This window comes from Pleurodeles waltl, chromosome 2_2 (assembly GCF_031143425.1).
Source record: "Pleurodeles waltl isolate 20211129_DDA chromosome 2_2, aPleWal1.hap1.20221129, whole genome shotgun sequence".
Lineage (NCBI taxonomy): Eukaryota > Metazoa > Chordata > Amphibia > Caudata > Salamandridae > Pleurodeles > Pleurodeles waltl.
Genome location: NC_090439.1, coordinates 1,133,675,409 through 1,133,700,280, shown reverse-complemented (window position 1 = coordinate 1,133,700,280; position 24,872 = coordinate 1,133,675,409). Strand labels below are relative to the sequence as shown.

Sequence of the window (24,872 nt, the reverse complement as noted above, 5' to 3'; positions counted from 1 at the left end):
GCTTCTTATATTGCCTCCCACCCCCCAAAAAAATGTAACATTATACCAACCAACCCTGGGTCCTGGCCTTCCTCTGGGAGTTTTTTTTTTTTTTTAAAGGGTGGGAGCCCACCCATTCTTTAAAATAAACTTACTGCAGCTCCATGGTAAACTTTTTTAAACAAATATGTTTTTGAACCCCTCTGTGACTACTGGATCAGGCAGACAGGGTTAGGTTATCCCTACCCAACTCATATTTATACTAATGCACCACCTTAAAATTCCTATAACTAGTGCACTTCTGTACACAGTCTTCTCACCTCACTCGCCACACAGTATTAACTGTATCTCTCCCCTTCTCCATGCACTGCCTATATCCTTGCATATTACAGAAGTTAGAATATGTGAAATGCTTGAATTAATAACAACACCTATGACATCTCAAATTATAAAATGTGGCAGAACATAGTGCATGGTACAGTGGTGATTTATAGTTAAGGTAGTGTGGTAAAATATATGATTTTGAAAGTGGTACTAAAATGATAAATTCAAAATATAACTATAACTTTAGAATGTATAATGTTTGTGTAGATTACATTGGGTTTGTATAGCAAACATAAATAAAGTTTTCCTAACTATAACTTATCTTTAACGTTTGTGTTTTTTGTGATTTTCAATGATTTTTCTAATGTTAGTAAAACATTTGGAGTATTCATCAAGTTTAGTTTTGTGGAGTGAAGTGTTATTAAGTGGAGTGTAGTACAATATACTATAGGAAAGTGTTGCAAAGTTTACTATGGTACAGTATACTGTGGTATAGTGGAGCGGAATAAAGTGGAATCAGTTATACTGGAGTGGCGTACAGTGGAATAGCATACAGTGGAATGATGTACAATGAATAAGGATCCGTAACAGTGGTGTACACTGGAGTGGTATAGAATGTAGTGGTATACCTTACAGTGGTATACAGTGGGATAGTATAGAGTGGAGTGTGGTAAAGTGGAGTTAAGTTTTGTAAATACTGTAGAGTGTATCCGCATCCACTGTACTGGCGTAGAGTGGAGTGCTATAGACTTGAGTGCTCTACATTGTAGGATCACATTTTGGAATATTATATACTGAAATAGCGTACAGTCTAGGGGCATACAGTGGACTCTGGTACAGTAGAGTGGCGTAAATGAGATTGCAGACACTGGAGTGGAGTACAGTGGAGTACAATGCAGTGGAGTGGTGTACAGTTCAGTGATGTACAGTGGTCTTATGTAAAGTTGACTGTAGTACAGTGTAGTGTTGTGAGTTCAAATTCTGTAAAGTGGAGTGGTGTGTATAGGAGTGCCGTACAGTGCAGTGGTGCAGAGCTAAATAGCATACACTACATGGGACACAGTGCAATAGTGTACAGTGCTATGGTGTATACTTGAGTAGCATAAAGTGTAGTGCCATGCACTGGAGTAGTGTAGGAGGCTGGACTGGCTTGTAGTGAGTACCAAGGGGTACTTGCACCTTGCACCAGGCCCAGTTATCCCTTATTAGGGTATAGGGTGTCTAGCAGCTTAGGCTGATAGATAATGGTAGCTTAGCAGAGCAGCTTAGGCTGAACTAGGAGACGTGTGAAGCTACTACAGTACCACTTAGTGTCATATGCACAATATCATAAGAAAACACAATACACAGCTATACTAAAAATAAAGGTACTTTATTTTTATGACAATATGCCAAAGTATCTTAGAGTGTACCCTCAGTCAGAGGATAGGAAATATACACAAGATATATATACACAATAGCAAAAATATGCAGTATAGTCTTAGAAAACAGTGCAAACAATGTATAGTTACAATAGGATGCAATGGGGAAACATAGGGATAGGGGCAACACAAACCATATACTCCAAAAGTGGAATGCGAACCACGAATGGACCCCAAACCTATGTGACCTTGTAGAGGGTCGCTGGGACTATTAGAAAATAGTGAGAGTTAGAAAAATAACCCTCCCCAAGACCCTGAAAAGTGAGTGCAAAGTGCACTAAAGTTCCCCTAAGGACAAAGAAGTCGTGTTAGAGGAATAATGCAGGAAAGACACAAACCAGCAATGCAACACCTGTGGATTTCCAATCTAGGGTACCTGTGGAACAAGGGGACCAAGTCCAAAAGTCACAAGCAAGTCGGAGATGGGCAGATGCCCAGGAAATGCCAGCTGCGGGTGCAAAGAAGCTTCGACTGGACAGAAGAAGCTGAGGTTTCTGCAGGAACGAAAAGGGCTAGAGACTTCCCCTTTGGTGGACGGATCCCTCTCGCCTTGGAGAGTCGTGCAGAAGTGTTTTCCTGCCGGAAGGACGCCAAGAAGCCTTGCTAGGCGCAAATCGTGCGTTTGGCGTTTTTGGACGCTGCTGGGGCCCAGGAGGGACCAGGAGGTCGCAAATTGGACCTGAAGAGAGAGGGGACGTCGAGAAAGACAAAGAGCCCTCACTGAAGCAGGTAGCACCCGGAGAAGTGCCAGAAACAGGCACTACAAGGATGCGTGAAACGGTGCTCGCCGAAGTTGCACAAAGGAGTCCCACGTCGCCGGAGACCAACTTAGAAAGTCGTGCAATGCAGGTTAGAGTGCCGTGGACCCAGGCTTGGCTGTGCACAGAGGATTTCCGCCGGAAGTGCACAGGGGCCGGAGTACCTTGCAAAGTCGCGGTTCCCAGCAATGCAGCCCAGCGAGGTGAGGCAAGGACTTACCTCCACCAAACTTGGACTGAAGAGTCACTGGACTGTGGGGGTCACTTGGACAGAGTCGCTGGATTCGAGGGACCTCGCTCGTCATGCTGAGAGGAGACCCAAGGGACCGGTGATGCAGCTTTTTGGTGCCTGCGGTTGCAGGGGGAAGATTCCGTCGACCCACGGGAGATTTCTTCGGAGCTTCTGGTGCAGAGAGGAGGCAGGCTACCCCCACAGCATGCACAAGCAGGAAAACAGTCGAGAAGGCGGCAGGATCAGCGTTACAGAGTTGCAGTAGTCGTCTTTGCTACTATGTTGCAGGTTTGCAGGCTTCCAGCGCGGTCAGCGGTCGTTTCCTTATCAGAAGGTGAAGAGAGAGATGCAGAGGAACTCGGCTGAGCTCATGCATTCGTTATCTAAAGTTTCCCCAGAGACAGAGACCCTAAATAGCCAGAAAAGAGGGTTTGGCTACCTAGTAGAGAGGATAGGCTACTAACACCTGAAGGAGCCTATCAGCAGGAGTCTCTGACGTCACCTGGTGGCACTGGCCACTCAGAGCAGTCCAGTGTGCCAGCAGCACCTCTGTTTCCAAGATGGCAGAGGTCTGGAGCACACTGGAGGAGCTCTGGACACCTCCCAGGGGAGGTGCAGGTCAGGGGAGTGGTCACTCCCCTTTCCTTTGTCCAGTTTCGCGCCAGAGCAGGGGCTAAGGGGTCCCTGAACCGGTGTAGACTGGCTTATGCAGAATTGGGCACATCTGTGCCCAAGAAAGCATTTCCAGAGGCTGGGGGAGGCCACTCCTCCCCTGCCTTCACACCATTTTCCAAAGGGAGAGGGTGTCACACCCTCTCTCAGAGGAAGTTCTTTGTTCTGCCATCCTGGGCCAGGCCTGGCTGGACCCCAGGAGGGCAGCTGCCTGTCTGAGGGGTTGGCAGCAGCAGCAGCTGCAGTGAAACCCCAGGAAGGGCAGTTTGGCAGTACCAGGGTCTGTGCTACAGACCACTGGGATCATGGGATTGTGCCAACTATGCCAGGATGGCATAGAGGGGGCAATTCCATGATCATAGACATGTTACATGGCCATATTCGGAGTTACCATTGTGAAGCTACATATAGGTAGTGACCTATATGTAGTGCACGCGTGTAATGGTGTCCCCGCACTCACAAAGTTCAGGGAATTGGCTCTGAACAATGTGGGGGCACCTTGGCTAGTGCCAGGGTGCCCTCACACTAAGTAACTTTGCACCTAACCTTTACCAGGTAAAGGTTAGACATATAGGTGACTTATAAGTTACTTAAGTGCAGTGTAAAATGGCTGTGAAATAACGTGGACGTTATTTCACTCAGGCTGCAGTGGCAGGCCTGTGTAAGAATTGTCAGAGCTCCCTATGGGTGGCAAAAGAAATGCTGCAGCCCATAGGGATCTCCTGGAACCCCAATACCCTGGGTACCTCAGTACCATATACTAGGGAATTATAAGGGTGTTCCAGTAAGCCAATGTAAATTGGTAAAATTGGTCACTAGCCTGTTAGTGACAATTTGAAAGTAATGAGAGAGCATAACCACTGAGGTTCTGGTTAGCAGAGCCTCAGTGAGACAGTTAGGCACCACACAGGGAACATATACATGCACACCTATGAGCACTGGGGCCCTGTGTGACAGGGTCCCAGTGACACATACATATAGGCCACAAACCCATGAGCACTGGGGTCCTGACTAGCAGGATCCCAGTGACACACAACAACCATACTGAAAACATAGTGTTTTCACTATGAGCACTGAGGCCTGGCCATCAGGATCCCAGTGAGACAGTGAAAACAGTGACAAACACCCTGACATACACTCACAAACAGGCCAAAAGTGGGGGTAACAAGGCTAGAAAGAGGCTACCTTCTCACAAGTAGTCTAGAATTGAGTAGTCTGCAGTGTAATAAAGATCAGTGTAGTGGTTTGAAATCTTCAAATGTATATTGGAGTGGCATATGCTAGAGTACCGTACAGTAGAGTGTTGTACAATTGAATAGGATTAATTATCAAAGTGTAGAGTCTTGTGATATATAGTGAAGTGTGGTTTAGTGCAGTGGTGCAGAATATAGTCTTGTAAAATGTAATAGCATACAGTGGTTTGTAGTACTGTACAGTGGTGTATAATGCATTTCAATTCATTGGAGTGCTGTTAAGTGGAGTAGTGCACACTGGAATAGTGTACACATCAGTACTGTACTAAGAAGTGGGGCATAGTCGAATAGCATACAGTGGAATTGCTTAAACTAGATTTGCGTACAGTGAATAGCGTAGAGTTGTGAGCAGTACAGTGTAGGGATATCCAGAAACTGCCATACACAAAAGTGTAATAGAATACAGCTGTGAACGTTATATTACCATACAGTACAGTGTTGTAGAGTGGAGTGGTGTACAGTGAAGTTCTGTGGAGTAGAGTGGACTAACATACAGTAGATTAGCATACTAAATCATGGTGTATACTGGAGTGTTGTACAGTGGAATAGCATACAGTGGAGTGATGTACAGTGACTAAGGACCCGTATTAGTGACGTACACTAGAGTGGTATAGAATGTAGTGGTATACCCTGCAGTGGTATACAGAGGCATAGGATAGAGTGGAGTGAGGTAAAGTGGAGTTAAGTTTTGTAAATACTGTAGCGTGTATTCACATCCACTGTACTGGCGTAGAGTGGAGTGCTATAGACGCGAGTGCTCTACATTGTAGGATCACATATTGGAATCTCATATACTGAAATAGCGTACAGTCTAGTGGCATACAGTGGACTCTGGTACAGTAGAGTGGTCTAAATGAGATGGCAGACACTGGAGTGGAGTACAGTGGAGTACAATGCAGTGGAGTGGTGTACAGTTCAGTGATGTGCAGTGGCCTTATGTAAAGTTGACTGTGGTACAGTGTAGTGTTGTGAATTAAAATTCTGTAAAGTGGAGTGGCGTATATAGGAGTGCGTACAGTGCAGTGGTGCAGAGCTAAATAGCATACACTACATGGTACACAGTGCAATAGGGTACAGTGCTATGGTGTATACTGGAGTAGCATAAAGTGTAGTCCCATGCACTGGAGTAGTGTAGAATTGAGTAGTCTTCAGTGTAATAAAGATCAGTGTAGTGGTTTGAAATCTTCAAATGTATATTGGAGTGGCATAGGCTAGAGTACCGTAGAGCAGAGTGTTGTACTATTGAATAGGGTTAATTATCAAAGTGTAGAGACTTGTAATATATAGTGAAGTGTGGTTTAGTGCAGTGGTGCAGAATATAGCCTTGTAAAATGTAATAGCATACAGTGGTTTGTAGTACTGTACAGTGGTGTATAATGCATTTCAATTCATTGGAGTGCTGTTAAGTGGCTTAGTGCACACTGGAATAGTGTACACATCAGTACTGTACTAAGAAGTGGGGCATAGTCGAATAGCATATAGTGGAATAGCTTAAACTAGAGTCGTGTACAGTGAATAGCGTACACTTGTGAGCAGTACAGTGCAGGGATGTCCAGAAACTGTCATACACAAAAGTGTAATAGAATACAGCGGTGAACAGTATAATAACATAGAGTACAGTGTTGTAGACTGGAGTGGTGTACAGTGGAGTTCTGTGGAGTAGAGTGGACTAACGTACAGTAGCTTTGCGTACTAAATAGTGGTGTATACTGTTGTGTCGTAAAGTGGAGAAGCATACTTTAAACAGCGTACAATGGAATGTCATAAAGTAAATTATTATGCAATAGAGTGGCATAAAGTGGGGTGTGTAAATTAAAGGAAACTTAAGATTAAAGTGTGTGAAAAGATGTCAATTTTATATGCGCAAAATATATATCATAATATGTAAATGTAATTGTATATGTAAATAGTGTAAGTAGTGTTAAACTTATACATTATATAAAATGTACCTATGTATTTTAAATTGGTGTACTGTGCTAAGTTCACAGTATACCACGGTACATGGGGCTCACAACTGGGTATGTGACTGTGCATGACTGTGTTTACCAAAGGTAAAAATCAGCCATATACTTTCTAGCAGAAATTACCATTACTGTGAAGTCAGCGTTTTGCTGGCTTATGGCTTGGGTGTTACATATAATTAGGTATTAAGTTGTATTGTTCTTAACAACCTATTACCACTTTATTTCAATGGTAATTAATGAATTTTCCCAAGTTTAAGGATAAGTGGACATCTGCAGTTACACAGCGGCAGTGAGTACAGTGAGGGCATGCTCAGCAGCAAGGCTGATAACAGAGCTGCTGAATCTTACCTAGTATACATACGGTGTCTATTGCAAGATGAAAAAAACAATTAACTACTGATTTTCAAAGTTGGGCTGCAAAGTTGTATGTGGTCCCATCTTTGAAAGTAATAAAAAGACACTGTTCAGTATAGCACAGGCAACCAGAGCATGTCCATGTAGTGGGGCGTGAAGTCTCCCATAGTGCATCCATCTGCATCAGGTGAAGGGTGGGTCGTGGACGTGTTACTTCAGCCCAGGAAGGACGTGTACTGACCCGTAAGGTCTAGTCACTGAGGAAAAAGGAAATCATTGCGAAGAGACCAGTGGATTGCTGTAGGGGTTACGTGCTTGCATAGGTAGCCTGTGGTGAGTGTCTAGTGGCTGCAGGAGATTGGAGAATACTGGTTGCCAGATGCCTTTGGGTCAAGTCGTCTGGAGTTGCAGGGAAGCATACATTTTGCTTGTAGCTTCACAGTATGTCAGACTTGCGAGCCAATTAGACACTAGCACTGATTAGGGGCAATGTCATTTATTGTTTGAATGACTGTACTCTGAGCACCTCAAAGGCAGAGTCAGGCAGATGGCGAAGGTTGGCCGTCTAGGCAGCCGGAGTTCGCTGCAGTTCATACCGGCCAGGTACGCGGTAACAGCGCTGGGAAACTAGGTGGTCCTCCCAGCAGATCCCAAGGCCGAGAGAGTGATGGTAAGTAGAGTCCCCGATGGCGATTTATTGGCTCCAGCTGGCGTACCTCAGGGTTGCAGTGACGCGTCTGGTGTTCTCCCTCTCACTGTGTTTTGCAAGGGTCTTTCCTGGTCGGGCCTCATCCGTCCAGACCACGGTCACCCTTCCGACTGCACAAAACTCCGGGGGGTTTGAGCGCTGCGAGAGGAGACGGGGTGTCAGCAATCCTCTCTAGTCTTCCAGGAGGGGAAACATCCTGAACAACTAGGTCTAAACCACTACTTGCCTGAACCACTACTGCTAAACAACTAAAAAGTCTCTACAACTAAGTACTGAACAACTACTGTCTAAACAACAATTGTGCCTGAATACCAATTGCCTGAACAACTACTTTTAAGGTAAGGTTTTCTTTTTGTTTTTTATGATTTATTAGTTGTTTAGAATGTATATATTTATATTAGTTGTTCAGGCAATTGTTATTCAGACACAGTAGTTGTTCAGACAGTAGTTGTTCAGTACTTAGTTGTAGAGACTTTTTAGTTGTTTAGCAGTAGTGGTTTAGGCTATAGTTGTTTAGGACCTAGTTGTTCTGTCACATATTCTTCCAGGAGCTATCCTAAGAGGCCACACCGACCGGGGTCGGAATCTACTGTGCAGGCCTAAATCTCTTAGGCCCATATTTATACTTTTCCTCATTTTTTGACGCAAAAGCAGCGCAAACTTACAAAATACAATTGTATTTTATAAGTTTGCACTGCTTTTGCGTCAATAGATGACGGTACTGCAGCGCAAAAAAAGTATAAATCAGGGCCACAATTGTATTTTGTAAGTTTGCACTGCTTTTGCGTCAATAGATGATGGTACTGCAGGGCAAAAAATATATAAATCAGGGCCAGAATTGTATTTTGTAATTTGGTGCAGATTTTGCGTAAAAAAATAACGCAAATGTGTTGCTAAAAAAGTATAAATATGGCCCTTAGTGGGCTCGGTCAGCTGCCATGTGGGGATTGCTAGGCACCTACGAGTGTTCCGATGGTGCCGCTCATACCTGGCAGGATGAGGGATGCTTTGCGGTGTCGGTAGATTGGTATTTGGCTGCAGCTTTTACATGTTTTAAGGGCGGTCTAAGGGAGCTTCAGTGAGCGCGGCCATTTTGGTAATTGTGTCGATATTTTCGACCAATTCAATTTTAGATATTTTCTCCCTACCAGTTTGCTGAATTATCACGCAATTTAGCATAGTTCACTCGTTTTATTGTGAAAGGAGTAAAATATTTGCATGGCTTAGTCAAGGGGATCCAAAGAAAAAAGGGAGGTCCCAAAACGTATTTAATTGCAATGTCTTTCACATACAATTTTGTATTTTCAGTTTTTACAAAACCAAACGAGTTGCCTGAAGCGCGTCTTGCTTACTTAGGGACAAAATACCACACATAATACTACATCGGAAGGTGTAACACAGAACACAGGCAAAGTGCACCTAACAACAGCATAGCTGCATTTAACGTTTCTAAAGCCAATGATTAGACATCAGCTAATGACTTGTAGCCACTATGTTCTGTGGTACTTTTGCAAAATATCCCCATATTTCCCTAAAGTAATGCAACAACAGATATCACTAACTTTAAGTAACTTAAAACTTATAAATTGGTTACACTACTTACCTAACCTACACAAAATAATCATGTGGGCACTGTAATACGTAATCATTCCACATTTTGTCAAAATAGGACTGACGCTTATAAATTCAAGGTATAACTAAAACTGAAGAATTTATAATGTTTGTGTATTTTAACTTTGGTTTGGAATAAATAAAGCTTTTCTAACCAAAGGTTTAGCCTTTGTTTTTTTCATTGACAGTTTTTTTACATTTTTACAATTGTTTTAAATAATAGTATTTACTGTCATCGAGTGGAATGCCATTAAGTGTAGCGTGGTACACCTGAGTGTTGTAAAGTGTACTCTCGATGAGTATAATGTTGTCACATGGTGTAGAGCGTAGTGAGGTACAGTGGAGTGGCATACAGTGGAATAACGTACAGTGAAGAGGTGTAGAGTGGAGTAGCATAGAAGGGAGGGTTGTACAGTGGATGGCGGTACAGTGGAGTGGCGTGCAGTGGAGTGGCGTAGAGTGGAACAGCGTAGAGTGGAGTGGTGTACCTTGGAATACCATATGTTAGGGTGGCATTCAGTGAAGTTGGATTCTTGGTACGTATATGGGATTAATGATACGATGAAGAGGAGTGCAATACTACATTAAACCCACAGATTGGCCAGATGGGCCTTTTATTGCAAGGAACCTACCCGCTAGGAAACAGATGTGACCTCCTGGGCTGCTATGGCTTTAACAGACTTACCATGTGGGGTTCATACAAGGGTCTAGTGAATTTGCATTCCTGCTACAAAAGTGGTTGTTTTAGAAATACATGCAGATGTTTTGGGAAGGTATGTCCATAGATTGGGTTCAATGGAGGGGCAAATATGGATGATACTATGGGGCTCATTTACAAGCCCCTTGCGCCACTGGAGCGTCACTTTTTGTGCCCTGCTCCATATTTACAAGGTGGCGTTAAGCCACTTTTCAAGGCTTAACGTGGCCTTGTAAATATGGGCCACCCGGCGCAGTTTTCTGCAGCAAAGGGTCGTGCAATGATTACCCTTGCAACACCCATTGCTTTTTGACACTGCCCCAGATTTACAAGGAACGTAAACCTGAGGCAGCACCAAACACTAATGGCTCCCCATCTCTACTTCCATTCATCATTAGGAGGGAAGGGTGGAGGAAGGGGACTGCAGTCCGAGGCAAAACAAAACACGTCTCGAGTCCCTCTGAGCTGAAAATGTATCTCACTCAAAAAACTCAAATGCATTCAAGGTAGTGATTTGGGGGTGCAGTTTCTGTGATAGTTAATGCGTGAAGATGCTGTAAACTGGTGGAGTCCAAACTACTTGAAATGCTGAGGGATCTGGAGAGGTAAGATAAGCAGAGGAGCACCGCAGCAAGGCAATCAGGCTGGCTGTGCTCAGGGGTACTTGAGCATGAAGAGATTGATTAGGGAAGAGTTTACTCTCCTGCTGCTGACACAAACCTTTTATGAAAAGGGGACACAAAGTGGGTGTGGGCTTGGCCAGGAGACTAAGAACCGAGAGAGCCAGAGGCCACATAGGGAAAATAAAGTGAGGACAGCACATGGGTGTGCAGGGAGGAGAAACAAATAGTCTTTCAAGACTCCTTTCAATGCCTTTAGGCAATAAAGGAATCCCTTCAGTACAGACTAGAGCTTTACCTTTCATCCCACCTGGCAGGGTGGAGGAGTTGGGTAAACATTTGAGGTTATGGAAGTGCTTGCACCCGAAGAAATCCCTGGGTCTCAATGGATGGCCCACACACGTCTACAAGACCTTTTCACGTATGCTAGTGAAGTCACTAGCCAGTCTCTTTAAAACCTTATCAAAACAGAGTAGGCGTTTATAAACTAAGGAGGTAGACACTTCCCTGGAAGCAGGGAAGACCCCAAAAGACTGTACATTATATAGCCTGATAGCGGTCTTTAATGTGATGCCAACATTTTCATCACAACGCTGGTCAACAGTCTTGATAGGTTCATGCTTTATCAAATAGACTCTGACCAGGCTGAATTTATTGTGAGCAGATAGAGCCATTATAACATATGATAGATAACAATCTACTCAAATATCGTAGCAGTCTTGCTCAGTTTGGAGGTGGAGAAAACATTTGATCGGGTGAATTGAGACTTTTTTGAGGGGATCAGATTGAGCCCCAAAATGAAGAAAGGGATTCGAAAAGGTTACACAGCTCCAGAAATGAGGGTTGGAGTGAATTTGTTAATCCTTCGGAGGAGGCAGGACATGAGTGTCCCCTTTGTTTTGGGGGTGGAGTTGCTGGCAAGCAGGAGCTGGAGACACCCAGTAATAAATGGAAGACACCAAGAAACAGCAGGGCTGTCCTTTGACCAGAAGGAACCAAAGATGTCCCACTTTAGGCACAATATTTTACTCTTCCTTATAGATCCTGAGAACTCCATCCCTGAGGCAGTGAAGGACCTAAACAAAAATTGAATCAATCTCAGGATTTAAGAATAATATGTGGAAGTCAGAAGAAATTCTGAGTATTTTGATTCTGGAGGGAATGAGGCAGCACCTTAGGGAAGGTGACCTTTGTGCTGGATGGCTAAGGCACTAATGTATTTGAGGTACAATTCACCAATAATCTGTTGGGCTAGTATGTAGCAAATTGATCTCAGCTACATGTACAGACTTTCAATGATCACAGGAGATCACCCTCATTGTGGAAGAATTAATGTTCTAAAATGAACATTTTATCCAGGTTGCTATACTTATTCCACCTATTCACATGAATGAGCTGAAATCAGAGCGGAACAAAATGACCTACTTTGTCTGGGTGGGAAAGGTGACCAGAGTAAATAACAGACCATTAATTCCAACGAGGGTTCGGTAGATTGGCATGCCTGATGTCCTCTGCTACTAATAGGCGGCCCACTCCAACTCCTGATGGAATGAAAAGCAATAGAGATGGATAAAAATTGGAGTCACTCCCTTGCATCCGCAGCCACCAACTGCAACGATGACCAGCTGCCTGGATCTCCTCTCACCCTGAGCTGTGTGGATCCTGCGGTGGTGGTCCAGAGTAGTCCTCTTGGTCCTCTCTGCCAGCTGTGCAACTGTGGTGGAGGTAAGCCTTTGCCTTCCCACGCAGGACAGTACCCCCGTGCACTGCATCTCCTGCAGCTACTAAGGCGTATTGGCAACTCCTTCAAGGGATCTTCAGGCTCCGTGTAGCCCCAGCCCCCAGTACTCCTTCCTGCAACCCACAGCCTTCTGCGTGCTTCTTCTGCGGCATGGGACCTTTCTCCAGTTGTGCTGCATGGGCTCCTCCGTGACTCCTGGTTCCTCATCCAGTGGGTCTCCTGTGGGGGCTGCCTCTTCTTTTGTGGACTCTCTGCCTTTCTGATGGTCCCCCTAGGACTCCCCCCATGGGTTGAGTCCTCCTGGGCCTTGCTGGTCCCCGGCAGCTCCACTTTGTGCTTCACCGCGACTTCTGCCTTCACCAAGGCTCATTGATGGCATTTCCATGCCACTGACCAACTGCAATCGTCCATCCGGCGTGGGACATCAACTGCATCCTCCAGGAACTCTTCACCTGCTCCACGGCTGCATTCCTGACCATCTTCGTTGTACTGCCGACCAACTTCTGCAACCACAGCTGAGTGGGTAGTGGCTCCTGCTCCTCCGGGACTCTTCTGTGACTTCTGGACTTGGTCCCCTTCTTCCACCGGTCTTCCTCTTCAGGAATCTACCACTGATTTCTTGCAGTCTTGTCTGGGTGTTGCATTTTCTTCTTTTCTTTCCTTTTGGGTGGTTTAGGGAAAATCTAGTAACTTACTCTTTTTTTCTTGGTCAATAGGGGGCTCTATGGTACTTACCTAGGTGGGGGTCCTGCATTCACATTCAATTTTTTTAGTATATGGTTTGGGCTCCCTCTAGGGTCACTATTGTCTACTATTGTCTACTTGCATTTCCACTGTTTTCTATCACTTTTTATGCCTATTTCTGATTACTAGTGTACATATCTAGTGTGTTACCTACCTCCTTTTGGAGAGTCACCTCTCTAGTACTTTGTGGTAATTGTGTCACTAAAATAAAGTACCTTTATTTTTGTAACACTGAGGCCCTCATTTGGAGATTGGTGGTAAAAACCGCAGCGACGACAGCCGCCAAAGGACCGTCGCCACGGCTACCAGCCGTCCACCGTATTATGATCACAGCTGGATTTATGTCAGAAGAATGGCTGAAATCCGGCTGTGGCCATGCCGGTGGATGGCGGTAAGGTGGAGCTGTGGCCTGCCGGAGGACCCCCTGAACACAGGTAAGTCGGGTCTCCGACAGGGGAGGGGGGTGTTGTGTGTGTTTGTGGGGGGGGGTGAATGTTTGTGTGTGTGTGGATGCGGGTGTGTGTTGAGTGTTGAATGCGTGTGTGCATGTATGGAGGTGTGAGTGTGTGTATGTTGTGTTATGTGAATGCTTGTGTGCGTGTATGTATGAAAGTATGTGCGGATGTGTGTGTGAATGAATGTATGCATGCATGGATGCATGTGGGAATGGGTGTGTGTATGCATGTGTGTGTGTGAAGGGGGCGTGAATGTAGGGGGTGGGGTGGGCTAACTGGAGAGGGAGGGGGGTAGACCCCTATCAGTGACAGGGAAGGAATTCCCTGTCACTGATAGTGTATAGCGCCATGGTTTTCGAGACATTAAGGAAGCCACGAAAACCATGGTGGTAGGTGGGGTCATAATCCTGCGGGCAAACAGTGGCAGCCGCCAGGCTGGAGATGGATATCTCCAGTCCGGCGGCAGTTACCGCCGTGGCGGTCGGTGTGGAACATTGGCGGGCTGGCTTCAACCAACCCGCCAGTGTCATAATATTGCGGCAAGTAAAAGTTGGCAGTACTTACCGCCATATTAACGCCGATCGCCGGGGTCGTAATGACCCCCTGAGTGTTTTCGTTTATGTGTGTAAGTGCTGTGTTACTACAGTGGTATGGCATGAGCTTTCCATGTCTCCTAGATAAGCCTTGGCTGCTCAGCTACAGCTACCCCTAGAGAGCCTGGCTTCTAGACACTGCCTACATTGCACTAATAAGGGGATTCCTGGAGCTGGTGTAAGGTGTAAGAACCACACACCAGGCCGGCTTCCTACACCTGGACTTCTGAATTGTTCACTGTTACTTTAAGTTCACAGTTGATATTGAAAACCCAATAAATTAATGAGTAAAATATTTCCAACCCTGACTCTGAAGACATGAAATGACACTTCCATCTCCAGTCTCCTCTGCATAGAGAAGGTTCTAGAGTCTGTCATCACATCACACCTTCACACCCCTGTTGAATGCAAGTGCTCGCTGGGTGACCTCCATTAAGATGTTAAACCCCAGCCTGGAATGGACACTGCATCCTTAACAAGAGGGAACGGCTCATGGCAAGGGACACCAGGTGAACGTGTGCTCTGATACTCCTAGACCTCTCTGTGGCATTTGACACTTTCCATCGTAAAATCATCTTTGAACAATCAGCAATATATGTGCCAGAGTAGGGATATGGCTTTATCCTGGTTCACTGGTGCCTGGACAATTGAACTCATCAAGTCAGGTTGGGTTCTCAGCTCTCAGCAACAGTACCACCCAGTTCTATGTGGTCTCCCTGCCTCTGGAACATCTACCTGAGTCCATTACCATTTCAGTGCGAACCAACCATTAATTAAACTTCTGCTGATTGTGAACATGCCTGCAGCCTTCCACAGTCACAGACCTTCTAGAGCAGACCTCATTTACCACATAACTGTTACGCAGGTCTTCTGTGTTCACAAGTTGAGGCAGACACACATCACTAGAATCTCCTAGAAATAGGTCTTCTCCAACACTACAATTGAGCAGAGAGCACCAATTCTCTACTCCTAAACCTCCCCATGTCTACCAACGAGAAGTGTGGGAGTGCAAGAAAGAGCAAAGCAGCAGAAGGAGCAGTAGCAAACGATAGCAATTCATAATTGAAGTTGAGCACTTTTGTGACGTTTGGTATTTGAATTTTCCTCGCACCCCTTCAACCTTTACCTTAAGGATGGCTGTGCTTCTCAATATCTAACAAGCTTTTCTTTGCTTCTAACAGGACAAAATGAGAGCTCAGAAGGATGAAATTCCATCTGTGGATGAACAGCTGTGCCAGTCCGTGGGAGAAAAAGGGGAGATGCTGCACAGTAGACTGGAGGCGACAAAGAAGAAGAAGAAGAAGAAGACAATGACCATGCTACAAAATGGGAATATCACCAAACTCACTTCTCTCAATGCCCCGATAACAGAACTAGAGAAGAAATGTGAGGAACCAGCCTTAGATCCCCTGAAGGTAAGATATTCATGAGGGGTTAGTTTACTGGTAGCTCAAAACAGTACACCAACATGTTAAGTTTACAGTGACCACTTGTGTGCAACATGGGTGTCCACTACCCCAGCACTTCATAACATTTAAAACATGTTGTTTACACCCCTGACCAGATTGGGGCACTGTAGGAGGCTGGACTGGCTTGTAGTGAGTACCAAGGGGTACTTGCACCTTGCACCAGGCCCAGTTATCCCTTATTAGTGTATAGGGTGTCTAGCAGCTTAGGCTGATAGATAATGGTAGCTTAGCAGAGCAGCTTAGGCTGAACTAGGAGACGTGTGAAGCTACTACAGTACCACAAGTGTCACTTGCACAATATCATAAGAAAACACAATACACAGTTATACTAAAAATAAAGGTACTTTATTTTTATGACAATATGCCAAAGTATCTTAGAGTGTACCCTCAGTGAGAGGATAGGAAATATACACAAGATATATGTACACAATACCAAAAATATGCAGTATAGTCTTAGAAAACAGTGCAAACAATGTATAGTTACAATAGGATGCAATGGGGACACATAGGGATAGGGGCAACACAAACCATATACTCCAAAAGTGGAATGCGAACCACGAATGGACCCCAAACCTATGTGACCTTGTAGAGGGTCGCTGGGACTATTAGAAAATAGTGAGAGTTAGAAAAATAACCCTCCCCAAGACCCTGAAAAGTGAGTGCAAAGTGCACTAAAGTTCCCCCAAAGACAAAGAAGTCATGATAGAGGAATAATGCAGGAAAGACACAAACCAACAATGCAACAACGATGGATTTCCAATCTAGGGTACCTGTGGAACAAGGGGACCAAGTCCAAAAGTCACAAGCAAGTCGGAGATGGGCATATGCCCAGGAAATGCCAGCTGTGGGTGCAAAGAAGCTTCTACTGGACAGAAGAAGCTGTGGTTTCTGCAGGAACGAAAAGGGCTAGAGACTTTCCCTTTGGTGGACGGATCCCTCTCGCCATGGAGAGTCGTGCAGAAGTGTTTTCCCGCCAGAACGCCAACAAACGCCAAAGAACGCAAACAAACGCGAAAGAACGCCAACAAGCCTTGCTAGCTGCAAATCGTGCAGTTAGCGTTTTTGGAAGCTGCTGTGGCCCAGGAGGGACCAGGAGGTCGCAAATTGGACCAGGAGGTAGAGGGGACGTCGAGCAAGACAAGGAGCCCTCTCAGCAGCAGGTAGCACCCTGGGAAGTGCCAGAAACAGGCACTATGAGGATGCGTGAAACGGTGCTCACCCGAAGTTACACAAAGGAGTCCCACGTCGCCGGAGACCAACTCAGAAAGTCGTGCAATGCAGGTTAGAGTGCCGTGGACCCAGGCTTGGCCGTGCACAAAGGATTTCCACCGGAAGTGCACAGGGGCCGGAGTAGCTGCAAAAGTCGCGGTTCCCAGCAATGCAGTCTAGCGAGGTGAGGCAAGGACTTACCTCCACCAAACTTGGACTGAAGAGTCACTGGACTGTGGGGGTCACTTGGACAGAGTTGCTGGATTCGAGGGACCTCGCTCGTCGTGCTGAGAGGAGACCCCAGGGACCGGTAATGCAGCTTTTTGGTGCCTGCGGTTGCAGGGGGAAGATTCTGTCGACCCACAGGAGATTTCTTCGGAGCTTCTAGTGCAGAGAGGAGGCAGACTACCCCCACAGCATGCACCACCAGGAAAACAGTCGAGAAGGCGGCAGGATCAGCGTTACAGAGTTGCAGTAGTCGTCTTTGCTACTTTGTTGCAGTGTTGCAGGCTTCCAGCGCGGTCAGCAGTCGATTCCTTGGCAGAAGGTGAAGAGAGAGATGCAGAGGAACTCTGATGAGCTCTTGCATTCGTTATCTAAAGTTTCCCCAGAGACAGAGACCCTAAATAGCCAGAAAAGAGGGTTTGGCTACTTAGGAGAGAGGATAGGCTACTAACACCTGAAGGAGCCTATCACAATGAGTCTCTGACGTCACCTGGTGGCACTGGCCACTCAGAGCAGTCCAGTGTGCCAGCAGCACCTCTGTTTCCAAGATGGCAGAGGTCTGGAGCACACTGGAAGAGCTCTGGACACCTCCCAGGGGAGGTGCAGGTCAGGGGAGTGGTCACTCCCCTTTCCTTTGTCCAGTTTCACGCCAGAGCAGGGCTAAGGGGTCCCCTGAACCGGTGTAGACTGGCTTATGCAGAATTGGGCACATCTGTGCCCAAGAAAGCATTTCCAGAGGCTGGGGGAGGCTACTCCTCCCCTGCCTTCACACCATTTTCCAAAGGGAGAGGGTGTAACACCCTCTCTCAGAGGAAGTCCTTTGTTCTGCCATCCTGGGACAAGCCTGGCTTGACCCCAGGAGGGCAGAAACCTGTCTGAGGTGTTGGCAGCAGCAGCAGCTGCAGTGAAACCCCAGGAAAGGCAGTTTGGCAGTACCAGGGTCTGTGCTACAGACCACTGGGATCATGGAATTGAGCCAACAATGCCAGGATGGCATAGAGGGGGCAATTCCATGATCTTAGACATGTTACATGGCCATATTCGGAGTTCCCATTATGAAGCTACATATAGGTAGTGACCTATATGTAGTGCACACGTGTAATGGTGTCCCCGCACTCACAAAGTCCGGGGAATTGGCCCTGAACAATGTGGGGGCACCTTGGCTAGTGCCAGGGTGCCCTCACACTAAGTAACTTTGCACCTAACCTTTACCAGGTAAAGGTTAGACATATAGGTGACTTATAAGTTACTTAAGTGCAGTGTAAAATGGCTGTGAAATAACGTGGACGGTATTTCACTCAGGCTGCAGTGGCAGGCCTGTGTAAGAATTGTCAGAGCTCCCTATGGGTGGCAAAAGAAATGCTGCAGCCCATAGGGATCTCCTGGAACCCCAATACCCTGGGTACCTCAGTACCATATACTAGGGAATTATAAGGGTGTTCCAGTAAGCCAATGTAAACTGGTAGAATTGGTCACTAGCCTGTTAGTGACAATTTGAAAGAAATGAGAGAGCATAACCACTGAGGTTCTGGTTAGCAGAGCCTCAGTGAGACAGTTAGTCACTACACAGGTAACACATACATGGCACACTTATGAGCACTGGGGCCCTGGAGAACAGGGTCCCAGTGACACATACAACTAAAACAACATATATACAGTGAAAAATGGGGGTAACATGCCAGGCAAGATGGTACTTTCCTACAGGCACCACCATGGAGTACAATGTATTTAAATTAGGCCATGGAGGCCATTATTGGGTGCTCTCTGTCAGGAGCAGTAAAAATAAATGAGCGGCTCTTACAGCCCATTTATTATTTTTTTCCTCTTTTTTTCAATAATTGTTATTTATTTTTTGTGGGTTTCCTGGTCCCACCCCGACACCCACAGTTAGCTTTATTTATTGGGGCTGCAGTGGGAGCCACAGGGCACTTGTGGCCCTGCTGGCTCCCTGCCAGCCCCCATCTGAGGTGCAGGTGGTAGGCGGGTTTGCTCCCACTAATGGGAACAGCTCTTCTTCCTAGTCCCACACGCCAGGAGCTATTATGTGTTTCCTTGCTTGTGAGAGCACAGGCAGGAAGAATCATTTGTGCTATTATCCGTCGGAAGCCATTCTGACCCTGCTGGGTGGTAGTAGTGAAGTCTTCCCTGCTTAGGTACTCATGGGACAGGGAACAATGTCCTGGGGGATGTAGTCCCTAGGACACCAACAATGAGCCGCCTCCTAGGGATGAAGTCCCCAGGTCTATACCATAGTTTGAAAGGAGGGCCCAATGCTCTTCCCCCCATAAAAATAACACTTTTGACCCTGGGGGAATGTGTTCCTCCGCACAGTGGCTTGAGGAGAAGGGCCCCATGCCTCCTCCCCAAAAAATAACACTCAGAGAACCAGGAGATAGGGATACCCGGGCCATAGAATGCCCCCTTCCCCATAAAAATGAAATTCGGTCTCAGGGAATGCCAGAGGCAATTGTATGGCTCGGGTTGGTGTTCCACACACCACCTCCCCATCAAAATATCAGCCATAGGGATGGCTTGGGGAGGAGCTGTAGGAGGCTGGACTGGCTTGTAGTGAGTACCAAGGGGTACTTGCACCTTGCACCAGGCCCAGTTATCCCTTATTAGTGTATAGGGTGTCTAGCAGCTTAGGCTGATAGATAATGGTAGCTTAGCAGAGCAGCTTAGGCTGAACTAGGAGACGTGTGAAGCTACTACAGTACCACTTAGTGTCATATGCACAATATCATAAGAAAACACAATACACAGTTATACTAAAAATAAAGGTACTTTATTTTTATGACAATATGCCAAAGTATCTTAGAGTGTACCCTCAGTGAGAGGATAGGAAATATACACAAGATATATATACACAATAGCAAAAATATGCAGTATAGTCTTAGAAAACAGTGCAAACAATGTATAATTACAATAGGATGCAATGGGGAAACATAGGGATAGGGGCAACACAAACCATATACTCCAAAAGTGGAATGTGAACCACGAATGGACCCCAAACCTATGTGACCTTGTAGAGGGTCGCTGGGACTATTAGAAAATAGTGAGAGTTAGAAACATAACCCTCCCCCAGACCCTGAAAAGTGAGTGCAAAGTGCACCAAAGTTCCCCTAAGGACAAAATAGTTGTGTTAGAGGGAAAATGCAAGGAAAACACAAATCAGCAATGCAACAACGATGGATTCCTGTTTGAAGGTACCTGTGGAACAAGGGGACCAAGTCCAAAAGTCACAAGCAGCTCGGAGATGGGCAGATGCCCAAGAAATGCCAGCGGTTGGTGCAAGGAAGCTCTTACTAGGCTGAAGAACTGTGAATACTGCAGGAACGACAAGGGCTAGAGACTTCCCCTTTGGAGGATGGATCCCCCACGCCTTGGAGAGTCGTGCAGAAGTGTTTTCCCGCCGGATGGACGCCAACAAGCCTTGCTACACGCAAATCGTGCGTTTGGCGTTTTTGGACGCTGCTGGGGCCCAGGAGGGACCAGGAGGTCGCAAATTGGACCTGCAGAGAGAGGGGACGTCGAGCAAGACAAGGAGCCCTCACTGAAGCAGGTAGCACCCGGAGAAGTGCCAGAAACAGGCACTACGAGGATGCGTGAAACGGTGCTCGCCGAAGTTGCACAAAGGAGTCCCACGTCGCCGGAGACCAACTTAGAAAGTCGTGCAATGCAGGTTAGAGTGCCGTGGACCCAGGCTTGGCTGTGCACGAAGGATTTCCGCCGGAAGTGCACAGGGGCCGGAGAAGCTTGCAAAGTCGCGGTTCCCAGCAATGCAGCCCAGCGAGGTGAGGCAAGGACTTACCTCCACCAAACTTGGGCTGAAGAGTCACTGGACTGTGGGGGTCACTTGGACGGTGTCGCTGGATTCGAGGGACCTCGCTCGTCGTGCTGAGAGGAGACCCAAGGGACCGGAGATGCAGCTTTTTGGTGCCTGCGGTTGCAGGGGGAAGATTCCGTCGACCCACGGGAGATTTCTTCGGAGCTTCTGGTGCAGAGAGGAGGCAGACTACCCCCACAGCATGCACAAGCAGGAAAACAGTCGAGAAGGCGGCAGGATCAGCGTTACAGAGTTGCAGTAGTCGTCTTTGCTACTATGTTGCAGGTTTGCAGGCTTCCAGCGCGGTCAGCGGTCGATTCCTTATCAGAAGGTGAAGAGGGAGATGCAGAGGAACTCGGCTGAGCTCATGCATTCGTTATCTAAAGTTTCCCCAGAGACAGAGACCCTAAATAGCCAGAAAAGAGGGTTTGGCTACCTAGGAGAGAGGAAAGGCTACTAACACCTGAAGGAGCCTATCACAAGGAGTCTCTGACGTCACCTGGTGGCACTGGCCACTCAGAGCAGTCCAGTGTGCCAGCAGCACCTCTGTTTCCAAGATGGCAGAGGTCTGGAGCACACTGGAGGAGCTCTGGACACCTCCCAGGGGAGGTGCAGGTCAGGGGAGTGGTCACTCCCCTTTCCTTTGTCCAGTTTCGCGCCAGAGCAGGGGCTAAGGGGTCCCTGAACCGGTGTAGACTGGCTTATGCAGAATTGGGCACATCTGTGCCCAACAAAGCATTTCCAGAGGCTGGGGGAGGCTACTCCTCCCCTGCCTTCACACCATTTTCCAAAGGGAGAGGGTGTCACACCCTCTCTCAGAGGAAGTTCTTTGTTCTGCCATCCTGGGCCAGGCCTGGCTGGACCCCAGGAGGGCAGCTGCCTGTCTGAGGGGTTGGCAGCAGCAGCAGCTGTAGTGAAACCCCAGGAAGGGCAGTCTGGCAGTACCAGGGTCTGTGCTACAGACCACTGGGATCATGGAATTGTACCAACAATGCCAGGATGGCATAGAGGGGGCAATTCCATGATCATAGACATGTTACATGGCCATATTCGGAGTTACCATGGTGAAGCTACATATAGGTAGTGACCTATATGTAGTGCACGCGTGTAATGGTGTCCCCGCACTCACAAAGTTCAGTGAATTGGCTCTGAACAATGTGGGGGCACCTTGGCTAGTGCCAGGGTGCCCTCACACTAAGTAACTTTGCACCTAACCTTTACCAGGTAAAGGTTAGACATATAGGTGACTTATAAGTTACTTAAGTGCAGTGTAAAATGGCTGTGAAATAACGTGGACGTTATTTCACTCAGGCTGCAGTGGCAGACCTGTGTAAGAATTGTCAGAGCTCCCTATGGGTGGCAAAAGAAATGCTGCAGCCCATAGGGATCTCCTGGAACCCCAATACCCTGGGACCTCAGTACCATATACTAGGGAATTATAAGGGTGTTCCAGTAAGCCAATGTAAATTGGTAAAATTGGTCACTAGCCTGTTAGTGACAATTTGAAAGTAATGAGAGAGCATAACCACTGAGGTTCTGGTTAGCAGAGCCTCAGTGAGACAGTTAGGCACCACACAGGGAACATATACATGCACACCTATGAGCACTGGGGCCCTGTGTGACAGGGTCCCAGTGACACATACATATAGGCCACAAACCTATGAGCACTGGGGTCCTGACCAGCAGGATCCCAGTGACACATAACAAACATACTGAAACCATAGTGTTTTCACTATGAGCACTGAGGCCTGGCTATCAGGATCCCAGTGAGACAGTGAAAACAGTGACAAACACCCTGACATACACTCACAAACAGGCCAAAAGTGGGGGTAACAAGGCTAGAAAGAGGCTACCTTCTCACACAACCCCCCCCCCCAAACGAAGGACAATAAGGCTAACCTTGGCCAGTTGAGACTTTATTGTCTAAGTGGTGATAAGTAGAGAGTAGCTCTGCAATAGACTGGTTACTCCCTTTATCATCCACTATATGGTTACTTCCCTGTGGGGATGTAAACCACCCTGTTTGAAGTTTTTTAGCTAAGCAACAATGTGAAGATGTATTTTCAGAGTTTCTATCAGTAAGTTTTAGTTTAGAGCAGTGGGAATTGTCCACTGAACCTATTTGTAGTGATGGAAATGCCAGACAGGGATGCTGTCTCAGAAAAGCCATAGCTGGGCAAAAACTTTGTCCATATGGCTGGAAGAGAGAACAGGGATGCTGTTTCTCTTGGGTTGGAGCAGGGCAGGGATGCTGTCCTATCAGCTCCACACTAGGGCAGGGATGCTGTCCTAAGTGTTGTGAGGCAGTGCAGAGTTTCTGCACTAAAGTTTCTCTGGGAGGGTTGGAGGGATGCTCCATGTTAACTAAACTGGTGCTCTTTTTCTCACCAATGTTAGTTATCCCACAGAGAGGTACTTCCACCTCAGGGAGTCCAGCTTTGCCAGCTGATGATTCCCTTGGAACAGGTGCCACCCCAGGAGAGGTTTCTCCCACCACAGGAATAGTATCCTGAATGGTAGGGTGGTTAGGGGATACTGTGATACCCTTTTTACCTGTTGCTGGAGAGGGATCCTGAGTTTTCAGGCCTTCTCTCCTTTGCTTTTTCATTTCACTTGAAATGAGAGGGAACAATTCCTCAGGGATGCCCAGCATGGCTGCATGGGCATAAAACTCTACATCAGCCCAACCTGAGGCCTCTAGGTCATTACCTAAGAGACAGTCTACAGGTAAGCTAGGTGATACCACCACCTGCTTAGGGCCAGTAACTCCACCCCAACTAAACTGAATTATAGCTAAGGGAAGAAACTTAGTGGAGTTATGGACATCAATAATCTTATACTGTTGTCCAATGATGTGTTGTTCAGGAGGCACTAGGTTTTCAGTCACCAAAGTGAAACTGGCACCTGTGTCCCTGTAGGCCAAGGCCTCAACACCATTTATTGAAACTGTCTGCCTGTACTTATCCATTGTAAGGGGACAAGCAGCCAGTGTGGCAAGGCCAATGCCACTAGGTGTGACAGAAACTGTCTTGGGACTGATTACCTCAGTTTCCACTATGGACCCATAAGTGAACCCAACTACACCCTTTGCTTGACTGTTGCCAGCAGTCCCACCATTAGTATCACTACTGCTAGGGGCACTAGAGCTTGATGTATTAGTGGTGGTAGGCTCAGGGGGTTTACCTGGACAGGACTTATCCCCTGGCCTATGGCCTCTGTTTTTACACACAAAGCACCAAGGCTTTTTAATGTGTGCAGGTTGGGAAGAAGAGGAAGAATTTGTTTTATCCCCACCCTCTGAAGAGTGTTTAAGATTTGAAGTGGGATCTTTGGTGTTACCCTTATCCCCATGCTTATCTTGAGATTTTTCACCATCTTTCTTCTTATTGCCATCTTTGTCACCCCCTGTATGAACTTTTCTGTTCACCCTTGTTCTGACCCATTTGTCTGCCTTCTTTCCCAATTCTTGGGGAGAGGTCAGATCAGAGTCTACCAGGTACTGGTGCAACAAATCAGACACACAATTATTAAGTATATGCTCTCTCAGGATTGTGTTATACAGGCTTTCATAATCAGTAACTTTACTGCCATGTAACCACCCCTCCAAGGCCTTCACTGAATGGTCAATGAAATCAACCCAGTCTTGTGAAGACTCCTTTTTGGTCTCTCTGAACTTTATCCTGTACTGTTCAGTGGTTAAGCCATAACCATCCAGGAGTGCATTCTTAAGAACTGTAAAATTATTGGCATCACTTTCTTTCACAGTAAGGAGTCTATCCCTACCCTTTCCACTAAATGATAGCCATAGGATAGCAGCCCACTGCCTTTGAGGGACATCCTGTACAGCACAGGCCCTCTCAAGTGCAGCAAACCACTTGTTAATGTCATCCCCCTCCTTATAAGGGGGAACTATCTTATGCAGATTCCTGGAATCATGCTCTTTTGCAGGATGACTATGGGGAATACTGCTGCTGCCACCATGGGTATCTAAACCCATTTTCTGTCTTTCCCTCTCT

The 24,872-nt window shown here is 46.6% G+C and overlaps 1 protein-coding gene across 2 annotated transcripts in view; it reads left to right on the top strand.

Annotated features, from left to right (window-relative positions):
- The window catches only part of LOC138282949 (E3 ubiquitin-protein ligase TRIM39-like), a 197,095-nt gene that overhangs the window by 138,759 nt on the left and 33,464 nt on the right, over positions 1-24,872 (top strand). Inside the window, exon 6 of one of the 2 annotated variants that reach the window (XM_069221014.1) lies at positions 15,309-15,542. The exons of the other annotated variant lie outside the window; for it this stretch is intronic. Coding sequence (XP_069077115.1) covers positions 15,309-15,542 — 234 coding nt within the window. The remainder of the gene's footprint in view (positions 1-15,308; positions 15,543-24,872) is intronic. 2 annotated transcript variants of the gene reach the window in all.